The 21,889-nt window shown below is 31.6% G+C and overlaps 1 protein-coding gene across 6 annotated transcripts in view; it reads right to left on the reverse strand.

The window, feature by feature from the left end:
* Col11a1 (collagen type XI alpha 1 chain) overlaps nt 1-21,889 on the reverse strand; it is a 211,632-nt gene that overhangs the window by 89,497 nt on the left and 100,246 nt on the right. For all 6 annotated transcript variants that reach the window (XM_048814622.1, XM_048814625.1, XM_048814623.1 and 3 more), the window contains 10 exons: nt 21,829-21,873; nt 21,516-21,569; nt 20,998-21,042; nt 16,336-16,389; nt 15,143-15,187; nt 13,463-13,516; nt 13,337-13,381; nt 7,035-7,088; nt 5,148-5,255; nt 2,431-2,484 (listed from right to left, as the gene is read on the reverse strand). In XM_048814622.1, coding sequence (XP_048670579.1) covers nt 2,431-2,484; nt 5,148-5,255; nt 7,035-7,088; nt 13,337-13,381; nt 13,463-13,516; nt 15,143-15,187; nt 16,336-16,389; nt 20,998-21,042; nt 21,516-21,569; nt 21,829-21,873 — 558 coding nt within the window. The remainder of the gene's footprint in view (nt 1-2,430; nt 2,485-5,147; nt 5,256-7,034; nt 7,089-13,336; nt 13,382-13,462; nt 13,517-15,142; nt 15,188-16,335; nt 16,390-20,997; nt 21,043-21,515; nt 21,570-21,828; nt 21,874-21,889) is intronic.

A 21,889-nucleotide genomic window follows, 5' to 3' on the forward strand; every position in this document is an offset into this window, starting at 1 on the left:
AAATAGCTATCATCTTAAAATACGATGGTGTGACTTTTGAATTCCCATTATGGTTTATATTGCTACAAAGACACTGTATAAATTAAAGTGTCTAATTATAGTCCTTAAATTGCTTCAAAGAGATGAGCAATCAAATTTCACTCTTAATATAATAAAGACTTAATTCCATTCAAAATTCATTGGCTTCCACATAGAAAAAAAAAGTGAGGCTATCTTTGATCTTTAATGCACCCATAACTTTTGCTTTAGAAATGAGAAACCCAAAAGTTCTTTGATCATAGAAAAAAAATTTAGTTATGCAGAAAAGAAATATAAAAAATAAAGACCAATATTTCAGACATTTAAGTTAGCGAATTAGAAATACGTTTGATTCCTCTAGGAAGAAATATTTCTACTTAGTCATTCTGTTGCATTTTTCTAGTAAAAAGAATTCAAAGAATACTAAGCAAAGAAATGACTTAGAAGAAACAAAAATAATCAGAATTTCAGATACATTCATAAAATTGTGTTCATTCAAGTAATGTTATGACAGTTTTCTAAGTATTCAAGTCAAAACAAAACAACACCACAATTGTAATTCAGCCCAGTAAATAGATCAAGAATTCATGAAGCCTAAGGCCGTTTATTCTGCAGTGAATAGTTTCTTACAATATTTGTGAAAAAATGTTGACATTTGAAAGAAAGGTAACTGTCAGAGCAATATATTAGAGATAATATTTAAAAGGTCAAAATACTTGTTAAAAATAACTATTCAAAATTTCAGTGTATTAGAAAACATTTAAATGATACTTGTATTATTTTTAAATCACAAATTTTATGAATCTTATTTTAGAAGAGCTCAAAATATTATGTTTCTTATGAAAAATTATAAGAAAAATCATGACAAGCCTAAAATAGTGTCATCACTAGACAATGAGTTATACAATTGCATGTAGTCTACCTTTCACTGGGGGAGGGACATTTCTGTCTCACCCTAGTTATCTGTGAAATGATTAATAAATATATGTTAATTGTATAATAGAATATTATGCAATCAGGATTCACCTTTTCTACTCTATGTATTATGTGTGAATGGGTCAAACTGTGCTATATATAGGGAAATAGATTAATATAGAGAATTTCATCTACGTATACAGTATATAATGAACCCTCCAATATTAATAATCAACATTTACAAACTATCTTAATATACCTCGTCAATGAATCAACTACAGTCTTCACTAAATTGTATGGTTAGCTGGGGAAAAATGAGTACTGGAGATTAAAACACAATTTTAAAACCATCTTTTTTTTCATAAAACATGTATATTTCAAATACTCAAAAATGGGATTCAGGGGCTGGGGTTGTGGCTCAGCAGTAGAGTGCTCACCTAGCACATGCAAGGCGCTGGGTTTGATCCTCGGTACCACATAAAAATAAATAAATAAGATAAAAGTATTGTGTCCAACCACGATTAAAAACAATTTTTTAAATGGGATTCATGTGATATAATGGGGTTAATAGTGACCCTTCCCCCAAAATAGATACATCCAAGTCCAAAGCTCTGAAACCTGTGAATTCTGCTTTATTTTGAAGAAGGAGGAGGAGGAAAAGGAGGAGGAGGAGGAGGAGAAAAATAAAAATGTCTGGTCTCCCTCAAATGAAATTAAGGATCTTGAAAGGAGATCGTCTTGAATTATCCAGGTGGCTCCTAATTCCAGTGACAGTATCCTTACAAGACACCAAGGAAAAGAAATAGACAATCAGGAAAAAAGACCATGTAAAGATAGGGCAGAGACTGGAGAAATACTGTCAAAAGCCAAAGGACACCCAGAACCACTAGGTGTAGGGCGAGGCCAGGACGCAGTCTCTCCTAAGTCTTGGTAAGGAATGCAGCCCTGCACATATCTTGACTTCCAACTTCTGGCCTCCACAATGGAGAGAAAGTACATTTCCTTGGTTGTAGGTCGAAGTTTGTGAGATTTGTTACAAGTGCCCTGGGAAATAAATACTGATGAAAATGAAGTCAACAGGGTAGGTGAAAGATGTATACCAACCCTATAAAAGACGGAAATCAAGTGGCAATTCAAGCCTGCAGAACAACAGAAATGAAATCAAAAGCTGTCATCCATCAGATGTCATCCACTTGATGACTTTGAAATATTCTAATGTTCTTCCTTGGAAGAGACTTTATTCCAAACACAAGGAAGTAGCCTACTATGCCTTCCTTCCATGATGCTATGTCCTGGAATCCTTCAATCCATGTTCCCATAGGCTCTTTAAGATCCATGTACTCTGGAGACCACATACCCCCTGATTGTCACTTGCGGAATTATATTTTATGTTCCCATCTCCTCTACACTATCAACTGTGAGATAATCATGGATGATTAATTTTAAGAGATTTTATAACATGTTGATAAACTATAAAACTCAAGCTAATTATTTTACCTTAGGACCTTGTCTTCCTGGATATCCTGGTAACCCTGGAACTCCAAGCTTCCCCTAAAGTTAAAAAATTAAATAAATAAATAAATAAGTAAAATTATACTTCAGTGAAAATTTTAATAATTTTTCTAAATATTAGAGTCATATATTTGTACACCTCAAAGGAAGATCAGCAAGTGTTTACACTATTTTATCTACATAACATTTCTTCGTTTCCATTGGAAAAGGAAATTGTTGCTTTTGGCATGTTTCTAATGCTTTAATGTTGCATAATTTAACATCTCCTGAGTAAGGGATAAGACTTTCTTTGGGGACATAAAATCCTAGCTAAAGAAAGCTTTTCCATTTTGTAAACTCCAAGGCATAACAAAAACAAATAAGCTTTTTCAACATTAAATACTCATTCAAGATAGTTCATGGAGTTGGAAGTACATTCAGATCTTATTGCTCTAACAGAAGCAAATCTTTTCAGTAAATTATTTCTTTTTTCGCAGTCTAAATATAAAGCAAGTGATGAGTTATTTAACTTTTTCTCAGTAAGTAAACTATGAATAACTGTATTAAAAGATATTGTGAATTAAATTTTGAGCAATTTTTAAATTTATTCAAATATTGGATAAAGCTGGTTAATAAACTTGTTACACATTGAGGGTGATAACTAATAATGATGAATGTTGTGGAGTGTTACTTCTTCTCAGTGGGCACCCACGAATAACTATTTCGTACTAGTACAAGGCAGTTATGGTCAACCTGTAATTGCTAAAATAAAGTATAAACTATAAAGAATTATAACAATTGAAACCAATAATAAGAGGCTTCAAAAGTCATTCTAAAATGTTAGCCCCTAAAATTACTTAATAAATAAATCATTAGTAAGAAAATATAAGTAGAGGGATAAATAAATGAATAAAATGTAAAATTTTACTGTATATCATTTTCTGTAATAAGATGCTTATAAAGGCATACATAATGTATAAAATATTATACACTGATGTCTTAAACATTAGCAAGCTTGAAGTATCATTTCCAGTGTACACTTAAAAAAATAAAAATGGAAATAAACCATTTTTATTGCATTGTACATGCAATATTAAAAGATGAGAAGAACTTCATGAACAAAATTAACATTTTACTGGATAAAGCAAGGCAAGAAATTAAGAACATAGTTGATGACCTCATTATTATAGATTGAACTAAAGAGTTGATGGAGTTATGATTAACATTGCATAGATAAGCAGTCTTCAGATGGAAAATATGCAAACAAGCCCTAAGAAGCATACTTATAATGATGTCCCCTTGGATACATTATGTTTCATAGCTTGTTTTACTCCATTGATTTCAAGGTTAATGAAATTCTCTAATTATGATCACAAAACTATCTATGTTCTACGCTAATTACTACATTAGAATGTATACTCTTACTCATTTTAAAATTATTTAAAAATAAATGCAGACAGTATGTGTTTCTTTTTTCAATATGGTGATAGACAACTTCAGTAAATACATATAGACATAAGGAAATGTTAAAAATGAAGGATTTTGAGGTAGCAGAAACTGCTGTTGCCTCAGACACACAAGACAGAGTCCGGTGGAGGAGAAATCAAAGTCTCAGGTTAATCCTTAAACTGTGGGCAACTCAGCACTTAAGTAGAAAGGCATAACAGTGCAGTGAGGCTTCGTCTTTCCCTTATCTTTTCTTTACACTGCCCAAACACAATACTGTTCATCAATTCAGACATGGCAAATTTTTCAAAATGCCGAACAGTAGAATTGTCATATCAGATGATTGCCAATGACATGGCAATTTTTTTTATTTAAATAGCCACAATCCCCACATAATACCTATGTAACCTATTTTACTTCTGGACAGGACGGTTTGGAGGTGAAAATACTAGCGTTTTCGCAAATAGCATGGAACTTCTTTATCTTATAGAAAAACAGCATGCTTATTACAGAAAATATAGACATATGTATGCATAAAACCAGAGAAATCATTTTAATTTCACCATAAGAATCTAATTATATTTTGCTTTAGTGCACATAATGGGATAATACTTATCATAGATATTTCTAGCTATTTTTTTCCTTTTTAATTTAATTTCATGGAATATTTTGAAAAGTTAATTATTCACTAAATGGTCCTGAGATATAATTTTAATGTTGCTTCGTGTTACATTTAAATGTAAATGCAGTGATTGTAAATATTTGTGGCATACACATATAGCCCCATCACTGTTTCTCAAAACAATGAATATTAGTATTTTCCAAGAATACTTCAAACTACAAGTGATAACTTGTGTCATCTTTAAATTAAATTTTTTTGAAAATAAATATTTTTAAAAATATTTATTCTATGAAAATACATGGTTAAAAACACTGTATATTTTGGTTTGAGAGACAAAAATGATTCTACTTGATCCAAAACAATAATCAGAGAACACCTTTTATTAACTCTTTCATCCTTTACTCATTCTCAATTTCTCAGCATCGAATGTGGAAGAGTTGATCCTATATGGCTAAGGAAAGCAGAGGGACCAAAAAAATACGCATAAGTGAAAAATGATAAATGTGTTCTTCTCATGATTATAATCTGGGTAGTATATGGATCAACTTGAAATGTAATAGATTCCTTTAGCTTCCTGACATCAGTGATGAAAAGTATTTAAAATGTCAATGAAGCATCTTCCACAGGGGACTTGTGCATTTAGAGTTTCACCAACCTTTTCTCCTGCTTGACCAGAAGGACCTGGGTCTCCAGTGGGACCTGCACGACCTTTGGGGCCTTCAGGACCATCTTCTCCTCTTGGGCCTATTTGGCCAACTTCTCCCTGAAATATAGAGATATAACATTTTGTAACTTAAAACATGTGGAACCTAACAGGCAGAGATGCTAACCTATCAGAAAATCAGATTCTTTAATTTTTGGTTTGTTTATTCATGTTTTATATTTGACAAGGAAGCTTGCAAGGGTTAGACTTCATTATTTGCTCCATTTCTAAATAAACAACTAAATGTAACTTCACATACTGAAAATCTGCAGAAGCTAGATGCTACCATATATGATGTTAACTTGCTTTTGAGACATCTGTGATAGAGAATGACAGAGATGGTGGTGGAGTTAGATATGACAGAGACAAAGAAAGAGACACAGGCAGGGAGAGATTGAGAGAGAAAAAAAAGAATAAATAAGAAAGCTATTTTGGAAATCATCATTTGAAACCAAGAAAAACTATCTTCTTTCTAGACTTCATTTTTATTTTTAAAGAATTAGGAACTGGGATACAAAGTTAATGTTTCCCATCCCGAACAAAGGTTTTTATGTGAATTTGAAGGAAAACAAAGTCTTCTACGGTATGTTTTTCCACTCAGAGGTATTAGGTACATTATCATATAAGTTATTAAAAAAATTCCCAATAAAGCATCTAATTTGCTTTAGGTGAATGATATTATTTTTGTTGTTGTTGAGTTTTAGAGCTTCTGTTCAGAGAAAAATTTTATTCTTAGAACCTGAAATTCAAAACTACTGAAAATTTATGAAAGTTGCAGACAAGTAGTTTCTAGGCAGCACAGTTTACCACAGAAGAATTAAATTTGGAACAAGCCTGTCAGATTACTTAAAGTAATTTGATAATTGTATTCTAAAACTGTGTCTATATGTCTGTTATATCTCAATAAACTGGGTCTGTTATCTCAATAAATCCATTGTGAGTTGAAAATATCCTGTCAAGAAGCATTTAATACACCTAAGCTATGAAAATTCACAGCTAATCCTAGCCTACCTTAAAAGTGTTCAGAAACTTTACAGTAGTCTACAGTTGACTGAATCATCTAACAAAGTCTGTTTCATAATACAGTGTTGAGTATCTCATGCAATTTACTGAATACTATATTGAGAGTGAAAAATAGACTGTATGTTTGCAATATTATAAATTCAAAAAATCACAAAGTCAAAAATTTTAAGTCAGGGATTGTATATACATATACACAAAGTATATATTATACAGATAGCCCCCAACTTACAATGGTTCAAAACACAATTCTTTTACTTTACCATGGGGAAAAAGCAAAGTACATTCAATAGAAACCATACTTCATATTTTGGATTTTCATCTATTCCCAGGCTGTCATGTATGGTTTGATATTCTCTCAAGTTGTTTGGCTACTGTAGAGAGGCTCAGCTCTCAGTCAAATATATGACTAGTAAGATAACAACTGATACTCCACATTATATTGTGCTGCTAAGCTGATCAGAGATGTTTGACCTACTGCTAAGTAGGTCAGACATTTGAAATGTATTTTCAATTCATAATATTTTCAACATATGATGAGTTTATTGGGACATATAGTTAGTAGATAACTTTGTGTATGGAAAAGTGTGCACCTGTGTGTTTTTATAGGCAAAATGAAAATTTAAGATAATGTCTAGAAAACAAATGGTACTATTCTATCTCCAAGAAACATAAAATGCGTGATATTTAAGGAAAAACCCAAGTGAGAAAAATCTTAATAGAAACATTTTACTTATTCTGCACTTGTTATTTTTCAAGATTAGAATGCATGTATAATATGTAATTTTATGTATTAGTATAAATTTTCTTTTTACTCACTCTGTCACCTTTAAGACCCATGTCACCTTTGAATCCTGGAAAGCCGTCTTCACCCTAAGAAATACATGGAATAAACAAAAGTTTAGTCTGACGAGTATAAGAATCTAAAATATGGTTATCTTAAATGAGTGCTAATTATTAGGTGAAATTATCCTGGGAATTATGAATTCTAAATGTGAAATCTCCTTCTTCCCTACTCCATCTCTGTTCCTATTCCCTTAATCCCAGAATCTTCCAATCTTTCTTCAAATATTGGCTATGAATTAAGGAATTTTTCATAAATGTGTCCATTATGTCTTCTGTAGCTCATGACAGAAGTAATTCTGTAATAAAATATATCTTATGCTATTTACATAAAGGAAGTAATTATCATTTAACATGGTTTACAAAGTCTTATCCTATCAAATAAAAAGTTTTACCCTTAATTTGCTAATTTTTATCAAAGAATTTTACATTGTGCATTTAATATCCTATGATTTGGTTGGATGCCTTCTAACTTAATTTGTTCTCTATATTATACTCTCTTCAGGTGAAAATAGGAAGGAGAAAGTATATCATTTGTGTATACAGATTACTTATTGTGGCACCGTATGCACAGAGCAAAGGTGCTGAAAACTGGGCATCCTGTAGCCGTGGAGACATTGGGGCTACGGGACTATTTCCTGCTGTTCCTACTCAAATCTGGAAGCTTCATGAAACTTTACTATCTTTTAATTTCAATAAAAAATAATTTTCTTGAAGATGATTATTCATGTATTCAACAACATTAAGAGAGCAATTCCTATGTTGAAAAGCACTGTGGGATATTTTGAAGTTTTTATTTTAACCAAAACACAGAAGGGAGAACATTTGTAGCTATTTTGGTATAAATGAAGTAGAATGGGAAAGAGAAAAAGAAAAGATGATGTTGAAGATGATGATGATGATGATGGTGATGGTGGTGGTGGTGGTGGTATTCTGATGGTGCTGGTGTTTTTGAGGTAAGATGTGAAGGATGGAAGGTATGCTACGTAGTTTGGCATTTTATTTGATAGTAAACATGGATATAGGTTTTAGAGTTGGAGGAAAGGACTCGTTAGTGTGGTTATGAGAACAAAGTTAGGAAGGACAAACACATATATCTCTGTATCCTACTGGCAAAATAACCTCTCTGAAACACAGAATTGATCATATTATTTTTCATTTTTATATTCCTCAATGTTTTCAAATGAGTAATGATGAATATAAGCTGCCCTCTTCCACACCTTGATCTAGTTCTTGTCCATTTATTCAGACTTTTGTCTTGAATCTCCCCTCTATCTCCACCCAAATCTTTGGATTACATTCTAGAAAACGTAAATTATTTTATTTTCATTGATAACACACCTGCAAAACCTTTCCTTTCTCTGTACATCTGGCAATATTTTACTCTCTTCACAACGCAGCTCATGATTCTGTCATGAAGTATTCCCTGACCTCAAACATTTCCTCCTGAAATTAACCTGTCCATTCAGTGTGTCCCAGCTACATTTCTTATTGCAACAACATGACTTCCTGTTTTGAGTAGATCACAAATCACTTTTCCATTAAATACTAGAGGTAGGAATCATATCTAAATAACCACTGAGTTTCTGGTATCTAATATATTTTGACTTTTGAAACCATGATACTCTGTAAGGATTTACCAAAGGAACATTTGGAAATTATCCATGCCCCAATGGGAATTTGGCAAGGTATGGGAATGTTTAGAAAATACCAAATAGCACGCAATTTGAGCATGAGACCAAAAACCAGAAAAAGCGATCCAAACCACTATCTTGTCTAACTCTGACAGGAATAGAAGTTTTCCTCAGGAGAAAAGAATAAGGTTTTCACATTTTGTGGTGAAGTGACCTTGTAAGGAGCAGAATTATGTTTATACTGAATGCAACTGGAGCAATGGCTGAAGTGTAAGAGTTGAAAATGACCACTTAACTTCCATTAGCTGTTGTCTTCACTACCTTCTCCCTGGAGAGAAGTTGCGTCAGAGGCAAGAACACCTGCCAAGTTTAGTTTAAGAAATATTGAACTCTACTTCCAAGAATCAGTAACTGACACTAGGATTGTTTCAGGCAGACTTGTTTGTTTGTTTGTTTGTTTGTTTGTTTGTTTACTTAGAGCTAGAACCCAGTGAATGGGATTCAACTTCAATCAAACTTTGTTGTCAGTATGCATAATTAAGGAAAAGAAATATATGACTCAAATTCATTAGGCAAATTTTTAAACAAATGGCATAACACATTACTGATATTTCCAGTCCTAAAATTGTCAGATCTGAAGTAATCTTCAAAAAAAAATGTATGGTTTTGGAAGATGAGTACCATAAGAATTCACCAATACCACTTGGTCTATTGGGCTGTGTTACTAGAAGTTTTAAGGAAAATGTCCAAGACAAAAAAAAAAAAGCAAAAAACAACAACAACAACAGAATTTTAATGCTATGCTAGTTAAGGTATATACTTGCTATTTAAGCTTTTGATAATAATTCATATCATATAGTAAAGAAAAATATCTAATGGTATAATTGTCTAATTTATTCTTTATGTCTAATGGGACATATGGTGGATTGTTTTACATATACAGAGAAAAAAATAAATAATGTATCTTAAAAATTTATCAAGACTTAATGATTTCTCATAGAGTTTGAAAATAAAAAGATTCTTTTTTTATTAGTTTCTTTTTTTAAATTTTTTATTGTTGGTTGTTCAAAACATTACATAGTTCTTGACATATCATATTTCACACTTTGATTCAAGTGGGTTATGAACTCCCATTTTTACCCCATATACAGATTGCAGAACCATTAAATTTTTTTCTATTGTTTTCTCATGTTGTTCACGTGTTTTCCCATTTAGAGTATGGATCTAGGGCAGCACAAATTCTATCCTGTAACCTATAGTGTCCCTGAAGGTTTCTAACACCTCGCTTTTAATGGTGAGACCAATTAAAACATTATACAGCCTTAAACTTAATAGCTCCCACTCAGGCATCTATTGCTTTCTCATATTAAACCAAAATGATGAGTTCAATAACTATCTATAGTACAAACAGAAAAATTTCTAAAATGGTTTACAATTTCAAATGGTGGATGAGAGAATGGAAGTAGGGTAGAACTTGATGTTTGTGAGGGAGGAAGAGAGAAGCTAGCAGCAAAAACTTACAGGAAGAGTGAAAGAAGAGCCGACAAATTTGCTGTTGATTGGAGAAAAGTTGGAAAGAAAACAGTCAAGTGAGAGGAAGAATAAAAACAAAGAGAAAAAATTAAAGATATAAGAATACAACAAAAATGCAAAACACCATCCATATATCATCATCCTCCACACACTGATGCATTGACAACACCCTGTTCCAAATATGGTAGAGATGTCAGCAAGTAGAAAAATCAAATCAAATCAAATAAATCTCAATGTAAAGTTAAACTGTCTCCATCAGTATTGAAAGTTTCTCACTTTGTGATGTAGAGTCCCAAATCTGTCAAAGATTATTTGAAATGTAAAGGAAATGGCACTGTTTCTGATATCTCATGGGATGACCAGGTCCAGATCAGTCCTCCTAGCTTATTCAACAAATGGTGCTGCCAAAACTGGAAATCCATATGGAGCAAAATGAAATTAAACCTCTGTCTCTCACCCTGCACAAATACCAACTCAAAGTGGATCAAAGTAGAATAGAGACCCTGAGCCTAATAGAAGAAAAAGTAGGCCCAAATCTTCCCCATGCCAGCCTAGGATCTGACTTCCCTAACAAGACCCCTAAAGCACAAGAAGTAAAGTCAAGAATCAATAAATAGGATAGATTTAAATTAAAAAGCTTCTTCTCAGTAAAACAAACAATCAATAATGTGAGGAGAGAGCCTACACTTCGGGAGAATATCTTTACCATATGTGCCTCCAACAAAGCATTAATCTCTGGGATATATAAAGAACTCAAAAAACTTAACACCAAAAAACCCAAATAACCCAATCAATAAATGGGCTAAGGAGCTGAACAGACACTTCACAGAATAAAGATATACAATCAATTAACAAATATATGAAAATATGTTCAACATCTCTAGCAATTAGATGAATGCAAATCAAAACTAAACTAAGATTTCATCTTACTCCAGTCAGAATGGTGATCATCAAGAATACAGGCAACAATAAATGTTGGTGAGGATGTGGGGGAAAAGGTACATTCATACATTGCTGTTGGGACTACATATTGGTACAACCACTATGGAAAGCAATATGAAGATTTCTCAGAAAACTTGGAATGGAACCACCATTTGACCCAACTATCCTTCTCCTCGGTCTATACCCAAAGCCCTTAAAATCAGCATACTACAGTGATGCAGTCATGTCCATGTTTTAGCAGTTCAATTCACAATAGCTAAATTATGGAACCAATGTAGATGTGCTTCAATAGATGAATAGATAAAGAAAATGTGGTATGTATATATTCAATGGAATATTGCTCAGCTTTAAAGAAAAATGAAATTATGGCATTTGTCAGTAAATGGGTGCAGTTGGAGAATATCATGCTAAGCAAAATAAACCAATCCCAAAAAAGCAAAGGCCTTATGTTTTCTCCAATATGCAGAAGCTAATTCACTATAGGAATGGGGAAGAGAAGAACAGATTTACCTTAGATAAGGTAGAGAAAAGTGAAGGAAGGAGAGAGGAGGTGATATGGGGATAGGAAGGATAGTTGAATGAAACAGACATTATTGATTTATGTATATATGTGACTGCATAACCAATGTGATTCTACAACATGTACACTCAGAACAATGAGAAATTATATCCCATCTATGTGATATAGCAAAGTATATAAATGCAGTCATCTATAACTAATTAAAACAAATTTTTAAATTTAATTAAAAATTCCATTAAGATTTACATTTTAGATTTTTTTAGGACAATCTTATTTTAGAGATTTAAAATGAGGCTCAGTTAGAGTAATCTTTCAGTTTACCCATCTATTTAGTATGGAAACTGAATCAGAATCCATCACTTTTGACTCTAAACTTACAATTTTAATTACTTTCCTCTATATACATTTATTTCTTCTGAAATGATATGTTACTCAAAACAACCAAAAATCTCAAGATATTTCCTACATACAAGCAATATGTCTCCTTTATGGATTTTTCCTCCTATGTTTCTTGTTATCTATAGTTTTATTTACCTTGGTACTTTGCAATTATCCCTCTTTCCAGCAAGGTCACAAAGTCCCAAGTGGAGACAACACTTTTTAAAATGGACATCCTCCAAATAATTGCAAGTTAACCCTGTCTGAACCATCACTCTTTCTACCACCAGCTTAGCAAGACATTGCACAGACCATCAGTGCTGATCAAGATGACCTGGCATCACCATCCAAGTCATAGAGCTCATTCAAACTGCACATTTGTCATAGAACAATACTGACAATGTAGTGGTACCCTTTATTACATCTCAGTAGTTTGTTTTTTCTAGAAAAAAATGGATTTTAATGTGTATGAGAAATAGATCTCTCCTTGCTATCTGTTGCTCCTGCTGCTACCTATGGGTCTTTTCATAGTATTTTGACTTTAAAAATAAATGATTGCCCTTGGAATCTGTATTAAATGTTATATTAAGATATTATACTGCAAGACTCCGTGTTGTTTTTAATTTTTTATGTAATTTAGTAGTAAGAATTAATCCAATATTGATTCTAGTTAATGCCATTTCCTTTACATTTCAAAATAGTCTTTGACTTGGGACTCTACATTCATATTAAACATTTACTTGAAAAAACCCCAAACTGGTCTATATGCCATATTAGAGATGCCATATTCACATACAGTCTAACATACATCCTCTCATCTACCTCTCTCTGGTTTTAATTTAATTTCCCCCTTGCTAACACTTTTCTTTGTGTGTAGTGGTATCACATGGGAAGCCTCCCCTTCTCCCAGTTGTTTTATAATATATTTTAGTTTATGAATTTGGGGATTATTAGTAGAATAAAAAGGAATAAGCAACTGTCATGCATACAACTGGATATTGCCCAAACCCTGTGGCAAACTCTGATTTACAAAGTTAAATACATGTAAGAAAAAAAGGGATAATCTGAACAGTACTAAGCACACTCTCCTTAGGCTACAAGTTTTGTTTTGTTTAAGAGTCCAGGATATGGTATGCAAAATTAGACTCACATTGTCTAATATGTAAAAAATTGCTCAGTATATTTGAAACACATGAAACACATGTTGAAGAAACATAAATTTTATATACTATATACACAAAAATTAAAATCACTTAACAATTAAATTTTACCTTTTCACCTTTAGATCCCTTGAGACCTCTGACGCCATCTGCGCCCTACAGAATAAATTAGAAATATTAAATTAATAACATGTTTTACATTGTAATGAAATAATGTGAAACCAACTTAACATTTACCTTTACTCCTCGGGGACCAGGGTAGCCAATAGGACCTTGCGGACCAGGGGGACCCTAAAAAAAGATTCATCCCAATTTAAATGTATGATACTTTGACAATGCTATGCAAATTCACATACTATAATTTTACCAAATAACCTACAAAAATATGGTATTCTTCTACTATTGATATTTGGTAAAGATTTCTTGGATAGGTTATCATTTTTTTTCTAGAGTTAAATGTGTAAAACAAGCCATGTGATTAGCACTACCCACTTAAACTCACTATATTGCATATTCATGCTAAAAATCATACACCTCTTGTGATTTGGATAAGGTTTGAGTTTTCCCCAAAGGTTCATGTGCTAGAAACTAGGTCTCCTGAGTGGTAATGTTGAGAGGAATAGAACCTTTAAGAAGAAGAATCTAGTGAGAGGTGGTTAGTTTCTTGGGAGTTATTAATGTAGTTCTGCTATTGGAAAAATTGATGTAATTCTCACAGACTATGCTGGTTTCTGTGAGAGCAGGTGGCTATAAAATAGAAAGCCTGGCCCTTGAATCTCTCTTGCTTTATTTATCAACATTTAATTTCTCCATCTCATAAGCAGTCTCACCATGATGTCATCTATTTTTTTAGGAAGCAGCCAAGAGGCCCTCACCAGAGACCAAATTTATGGGATCAATGGATCTTGATCCCTCAAACTGTGAGCTAAACAATATATTTTTTTAAATATTTTACCCACCCTCAAGTATTTCCTACAGCAACACAAAACAGACCAATACCAGAATTGTCCAATATATGTACACAAAATAATGTAAAGAATTAGATAATAAAAAATTTTTAACCTGAAAAAGTTCATTGTGCTCACTGTCTACTGTAGACAATTATAAATTTACCAACAAAATCAATCATTTCTAATAACATTTTGTATAAAACTGTAACATTCCCATGATGAATAATGTGATCAAAATTATGTATTTCCCTTAGTTGGCTTTGCTTGTCTAGTACATGTAAAGGAAACAATATATAATCTATAATTTGCCGTTTTGCAGTAATGCTGAAAATTTTAATGCCATTTTAACAACAATTCAAAACTAGCAACTCTAAAGAAAAATGATCCTATCCCTGCTGCTATAATCTGAACAGTACTAAGCACACTTACTTAGCTTATTGAAAAAGCTTTCATTTAGATATTTTGATAATCATTACACTTAAAATTTAATATCCTCTTGGTTAAAAGTTACCAAAAATAAATATAAAATTGGAGTTACATATACAGTTTAATGATATTCAGTGATTTTTGTTCAATTTAATTATTAGTATGATAATTTATTGCATTCATACTATATATGCAAACATGTATCTATTCCTGATTATGGAAATATATTTTTAAAAAGAAATAATACAGTCCATTTTATAAACATAAAAAATTAAAAGTTATCCATCCAAGCCATGCCTGTTTATTATATCAAAAATAATTATAGAGATTTGATTTATATTAAAATGTTAGGAAATTGTTTTCAGAAATTAAAAGTATATTCATAGACAGAGATTAAATACTTTTGATAGTTTCTAATATTCTCCTGTCCCTTTGTGAGCTCAGAAAAAAATATATACTATAGAGTTGAACAAATCAAGGTATTTCTTTTTTTCTTGAACATAAGTTGATAGGACACTTAAAAGAATACTTAATAACCTACCAAAGCACCCTTTTCTCCAGACTGGCCTTCTTTTCCAGGGTGACCCTATATATAGAAAAGATACATACCAACAAGGTACAATATTAGTGACAGTTGATAATACTATGAAATTCCTCCTTTTTGTTCAACTATTGAGTTGATATTCTATTTTTTAGAAAATGTTGAGCTTTTTTGTGTGAGTATTTGTATTTTTAAATAACATAGGAAGTGGTAGCATTTAGAAAGAATCATTAGCTTATATGTATTTCATGAAATATGGAATGCTTTTAAGAAAGATTTGAAAAAGCATGTATAACAATATATTGCTCATTAACAATTTAAAACCAATCTTAATTAGAGTCTTACAGATATTTTAATCTGCCTTATATTTTGCATATCAGTCAAGTGATGGTATGTACATATTCATAAGCAAAGAAAAGCATGTAAATAGAAAATCTGAAAATAGAGCAAAATAATGAACATTAACACTATTAATAATCAAGTTATTCAGATTCAGTAAGTAAAAATCTACAGCTACATGACAATCATACTTAATGAGAAGTAGAAGCAAGACAAAATCATATATCCTGACATTTACAAATCACAGTAAGTAGCCTGTAGAGTAAGAAATGCATAAATAACACATTTTTAAAGTAACAAGGTAGATATTGCATGTTTACATTATTTATTACTATGTTTGGAGAAATAATAAATATTGATACATTTCCAGAGAAGGAATAAATCCCAAAGGTCTGAGGATATTATCTGAGGAAAATTATGAAATGTTTTAGAGTTTCATGTTAATTTTTGGACAAAAGTTAAAAAGAAAGAGTGTGAGTAAGTGCTTTGCAGAAAAAGAAGTGAGCACAAGGAAAGGTACATCACAGAAAATTTAAAGAATGTCAAGGAAAAACATGAGTGGATCTATCTTTCTGGAGCTAATGCTTCTTAAGGAAGTAGAAAAGTTGGTGGATTCTGGAAGGTTCTGGTCTACAGCGCCAATATGAGTTTATCTAGAGGCCACTGTGAGCTCATTAAAGATTTTGCAATTCAGAAGTGACATGATAAAATGGTGTTTTGAAAAGATCAATGTTTAATTACTGGCTCAATTTACTTTTATTATGGACTACATATAATCATTTCTGAAACACATGTAAAATCTACTTTTGAAGATAATATATAGAAAATGTAATGACCAGGTAAATAATACTTACAGGTGGCCCATCAGCACCAGGAAGTCCGGCTAGACCTGGTTTTCCTTGTGGTCCCTAATCAAACAGTGAAAGGGAATATTTTATTTAAAAAATAATAATGAAAAGCTCTGACTATGTACATAGCAATACAGTACTATTCTTGAGACAATGGTTTCTAATTACAAATAATAAACATTTACATAACTTTCTAACATTTTATGTGGAAAAATGGTATAAATGAAAACCAAATTTACCATATGTAAAAACATGCTAGTTGTAACCATACATAATAATCTTAAATGAGTCCTTTTTAAAAATAACAAATTAGTTTATAAATGCCTCAACAAATTGGAGCTTAGAGAATAAAAGTGAAATTACAACTTAAAAATCCATTGACTTAGGGCAATGACAAGATGTTAACAAATGATAATTCAAACACAGTCATGAGCCCCATAACATTTTGCTTAATAATGGACTACTTACTCAATGGTGGACCCATAATGATTATAATGGAGTAGAAACAATCTCACCTAGGGATGTCATAGCCATCTTAAGGTCCTAGTGCATTTCATTACTCACATATTTGTGGTAACATCAAATAAGAATATAATGCTTACAGTTGTATAAAGGTGTTGTACATTTAATTACATGCAGTACATAATTTGAGATAATAATAAATTAATTATATTACTGGCTTATGTATTTACTATATCATACTTTTATCATTATTTTAGAGTGTAATCCTTCTATCTATAAAAAAAATTACTTTAAAACAGTATGCTGCACCATACTGGTGGATGTCTCACCCATCTATTCACCACATCTTGATAGCAATAAGAGGCCACATCAAGTGACTCACCTATGTCATATGGTTTCATGTGAGTACATGCCATGATGTTAACATAGGAATGCAATGACCTAATGATTGATTTCTCAAACTGTATCTTGTTGTTAAGTGACATATAACTATAACTTCAGAGTATGGTGAAATGCACTAATTATAAAGAAATTTTTAGAAATATGTTAATGTGTGAAAAATATTCATAGGACATGAAGGAAAACAAATCTATTTTTATGTAAAAGTACATAACTTAATTTGCAATTAACAAATAATAAAATATTAAGTATTTGTTCAACAGATCACTCTAATTCATGTTAACCATGGAGGGTTTCAAATTTTATTTAACATGACCTTTGCTAAGTTTGAAACATGGTAAGCATCACCACTGAAGGAAGAGAAAAGTAGGCACTGATCTAAGATTATTGACTTTTTGGTCCACCCATTAGTCAGGACTTACAACCAATTGAAAAGGCAGGGATACTTCAGCAAGCCTAAATTCTGGACAGTTTAGAGATTTCTCATTCTCAGACAGTGCTTAAAATAAGCCTTGTGTTCATATTGACTACAGAAAAGCATCACTTAAATCAGTAAGAAGTAAAAAAAAAAAATGTAACTTTCAAATTAAAAAGATATAATTTGTAACTAAAATTAATTGCTTTTCTTTTAAAGGATTTAAAACTTTCAATCTCCTTCACCAATCCATAAGTCATATCCAGTCAAGTCATTTAACATTATATAATAATTATTACAAAAAAACGAAATATTTAATGGCAGCATTTTGTGTATCACATAAATTACCTTTTACTTTCAAGATACTGGTCTTTAGAACAAAATGTAACTACCAAACACAGTACAAGTTCATTAATTATTGTTATCTGGAGATGTGTTATTTGTATGACAACAACTCGGTGAACAATACTTGGATCTTTTTTGTTGATATATATTTGAAGGTAAACAAGAAATATTAAAACTCTTGCACTATAAGATGATTTTTTAATAAAATTGAAATCAATCCATCTTTTTTGCATTGGAAGTTCAGTGACAGCAGAGTGCTTTGTCTGCTTTTAAACTGCTTGATATTTCCCTGGAGAAGCAGGAATAAAAATAAATAAATGTTATCTAGTTTAGATTTTAATAAAATAGTTAAAATTTATGGAGTGCATCTATGCACTGTGTTGAGCAATTTATATGCATTATCCTCTTTGTCTCAATGAACCTCATGAAATATTATTATCTGTTAATGTGTGACAAACTTGCAATCTGAATGATTCCAAGTCCACATCCATGTCTTCAAAATCCCTTCCATTAATGGATATTTATTTGTGTCATGCTATTTTGTACTGAGCTCAAAGCAATTAACATATGAGTGATATGAATTCTGAACTCATAAATCACAGGGAATATTCAGTATATATGTCAGAAAAAATATAGCTGTCTTATCTATTTTAACTCAGTAACTTAAACTTTTAGATATTTTGTCACAAATATAATAAAAGCTATAATAACCTAAGATGAAATATATAATGGTTCTTGGATATTAAAAATATCACATTAATTAAATTATTTGTAAATTACTATTATCTTATGAAACAATTAAAAATTACTATTCATTAATGGTTTGGGAAACAAAGTTCTTGAGCCAGATCATGGTATATCATAAAAAAAGATAAAGCCAGATCATGGTATAAAGTAAAATAATATGTTTAACTTTTTAATATACATGCAATACAAAAACTATGTCATGACTGCAATTTAACTAAAATTATTCCCTCATGTTCTTCAGTTCCTTTCTCCTTTTGATGGAAAAAGATTGTCATTAAATTTACAAGTTGGATATGTTCAGAACAGAGAGAGTAGCAGCATATAGTTAAGATAGCTCTCGTCTTAATACTAAAAAATGCAGTAAAAAATCTTATCTTGTATTTTGTATTTGGCTCAACAAAGGGAATTCAGATATGGTAATGTTTCTTAAAAGCAAATTCCTTTTAATAATTCAGGTTATACATGACAAAGTTATGGTTAAAAAATTAATAGGTGCATGCATCAAGTACAATCTATAACAAATATAACGTTTATTACAATGAGGTAATATAAACCTTAAGAGTGGCCTGAATTACAATTGTGGATCTAAAGTAAAGGTTTAAAATCACCTTCAGAATCTAAAGTTTTGAATTCATAGGACATTTTTGCAATAACATTCCTATTCTGCAACCATATTGAAAAAAATCTACAGAAAAAACTACTTCAATACTGCAACCATATAGAAAACAATCTACAGAAAAAAAGCACTTAAATGAGCAATTAAATTTGATGTATGTTAATTTTTAAAACTCAGTAAGGTAAGTAAATCAATTACATTATAATCCAGAGATTTGAGTAGATATTTTAACAGAGAAGTTACAGAAAAACAGCCAATAAGCACATAACAATATGCTTAACACCACTATTGATTAAGGGAATACATATTAACCCACAATGAAATACTATGTGACACTAACAAGAATGACCAAAACTAAGAGAGACAATATAAGTATTGGCGAGGATGTGGAGGAACTCTTATCCATACATATTTTAGTGGAAACTACACCAAAAAATGGTGCAACTACTTTGGAAAGTAGTTTAGAAGCTTCCTAAAATGATAAACATAAATTTACCAGGTAACTAGAACTCCTAGGTATCTACCAAAAAGAAATGAAAACATGCCTATGCAGACACTTGCACGCAAAGAGCCACATAATACCATTTTATGGATAAAAGCTAAAAGGCATAAGCTACCCATATGATCAACAACTACTGAATAAGAAAGCAGAACATAGGAATATAATACTGTGTGGCAATAAAAAGAATCAAAATACTGATATGTGCCACTACATGAATAAACATCAAAAACATTATACCAAATCACAGAAGTTAGACATACAGGTCATATACTATATTAACCATATGTTTAAATCCATATATCATATTCATATACATATTTTATTAATATGGAATCTTCAGAAAAAGCAAATCTATACAAAGTAAAGTAGTTGTCTAGTTGTTGGTATGGATATGGATTGCAAATTGACATAAGGAATCTTTCTAGAGTTGTGTAAATATTCTAACATTAGCTTGTGGCACCGCTGTATAAATTAATTTAAAATCATTTACTATACACCTGAAACAAGTGAATTTTATGGTATATAAATAATACCTCAACAAAGGTTTTATTTTTTTAAATTGGTATGTTCATAGAAATACACAACAGTAATAAAAAATTCTCATATCTAGCTAACTATTGTGCTATAACTATGGTGAACAGGATAGAGTACTCAGGGAATCTTGTAGAGAAGATCATGGGAATATCAGACATCTCTTTAATTAAAGACTAATTTTTGTTTTGATCCAGTCATTGAGTTATTAACAAGGACATCATTTGCCAGTTATACGTGAAAAATAATAGCAGCAACAGGTTCACAATTTTCCTTAATCAGATCATATTACAAACCCTTTGTTGCAAACAAACCCAATCACATTTTTCAAGTAATGAGGCAAAAAAAAAAAGAGGATCAACATAAATAGAAAACATTCATTCATGGTAGTAGGTTTCTGACATTAATAGAGCTGAGAGTGTCACATTTGGAAGCTGTCTAAATGGTAGCTAGGCAAAATTTTGTCATTCACAGTTTAAAGATGAATGAATTCTGTCCACACTGTATTCTCATGATTTAACTTCAGATTAATTCCTCATGTTCTGTGCTGTAAGGATATCTTATCAGGAACAAAAGGCCAGCCTTACAGCTGCCTAAGGCTGTTAACACAAATTGTTCATCAGAGATTACTAGAATAACAAAATAACTTACTTTTTCACCGGGAGGACCAATTGGACCTTGTGGACCAGGAAGACCCTATTTCAAAAGAATTTATTTCATGTCAGGAATCACATCACAAGAACATATTATTAAAATAGTAAATTATTAGCTCTCCAATACACATGAAATGAGTTGAGAATCAGTGTGTATGTAGACACACACACATTCTCTGCATTCTCTGGAGAGTTTGAGAACATTATGAGGAGTTTTACACAAGCTACTCTTTTTGCAAAGAGACTGTAAAGTGATCCTATTCAGAACTCTCCTGCAGGTGTGGCTATTGATCCTGGCATTCTTCGAATGCTGAATGACTCATTTTTCTCTTGGAAGAAAAGGGCCTGTGCAAGTTTATTTAAATTTTTTAAAAAATTAAAAATAAGAATTATTTTCTAGTATTCACATTTTAAAGTTTTAGCCTTACATAGAAAGTTTTGAAGGTGTCTATTTCCTTGTGAAAAGAGACTATTTTACCCCATTGTCTTAAAGGAACTATAATAGCATAGACTCACTTGTGGTCCTGGATTCCCTTGCTGACCTGGAGGTCCAGGCTCCCCTTGGGGACCCTGTAATAGGAAAATACAAAGTCCTTAATAAGGCATTTTTGCAAGATAATGCTTTGGAGGGTTTTTTTTGCCTCAGCTTGAAAAGTAGTCCACAAATCAGTTTTCCCTTAAGATCATCTGCAAAATAGTGAAACTACTACTGATAGTAGTAGTTAAAATATTTAACACAATGGTGTAATAAATGTTTATTTTAAATTTAGCAGCAAAATTCCTTAATGCCCAGATTCCAGAGATGAGTTTATTGATATTTGCTACATACCATGTTCCCTTTTGGTCCTGGGGGTCCATCTACACCTGCAATACCCTTCAATAAAGAAAAA

The sequence above is a fragment of the Marmota marmota genome, unplaced genomic scaffold (assembly GCF_001458135.2).
Source record: "Marmota marmota marmota unplaced genomic scaffold, marMar, whole genome shotgun sequence".
In the NCBI taxonomy this organism is placed as follows: Eukaryota; Metazoa; Chordata; class Mammalia; order Rodentia; family Sciuridae; genus Marmota; species Marmota marmota.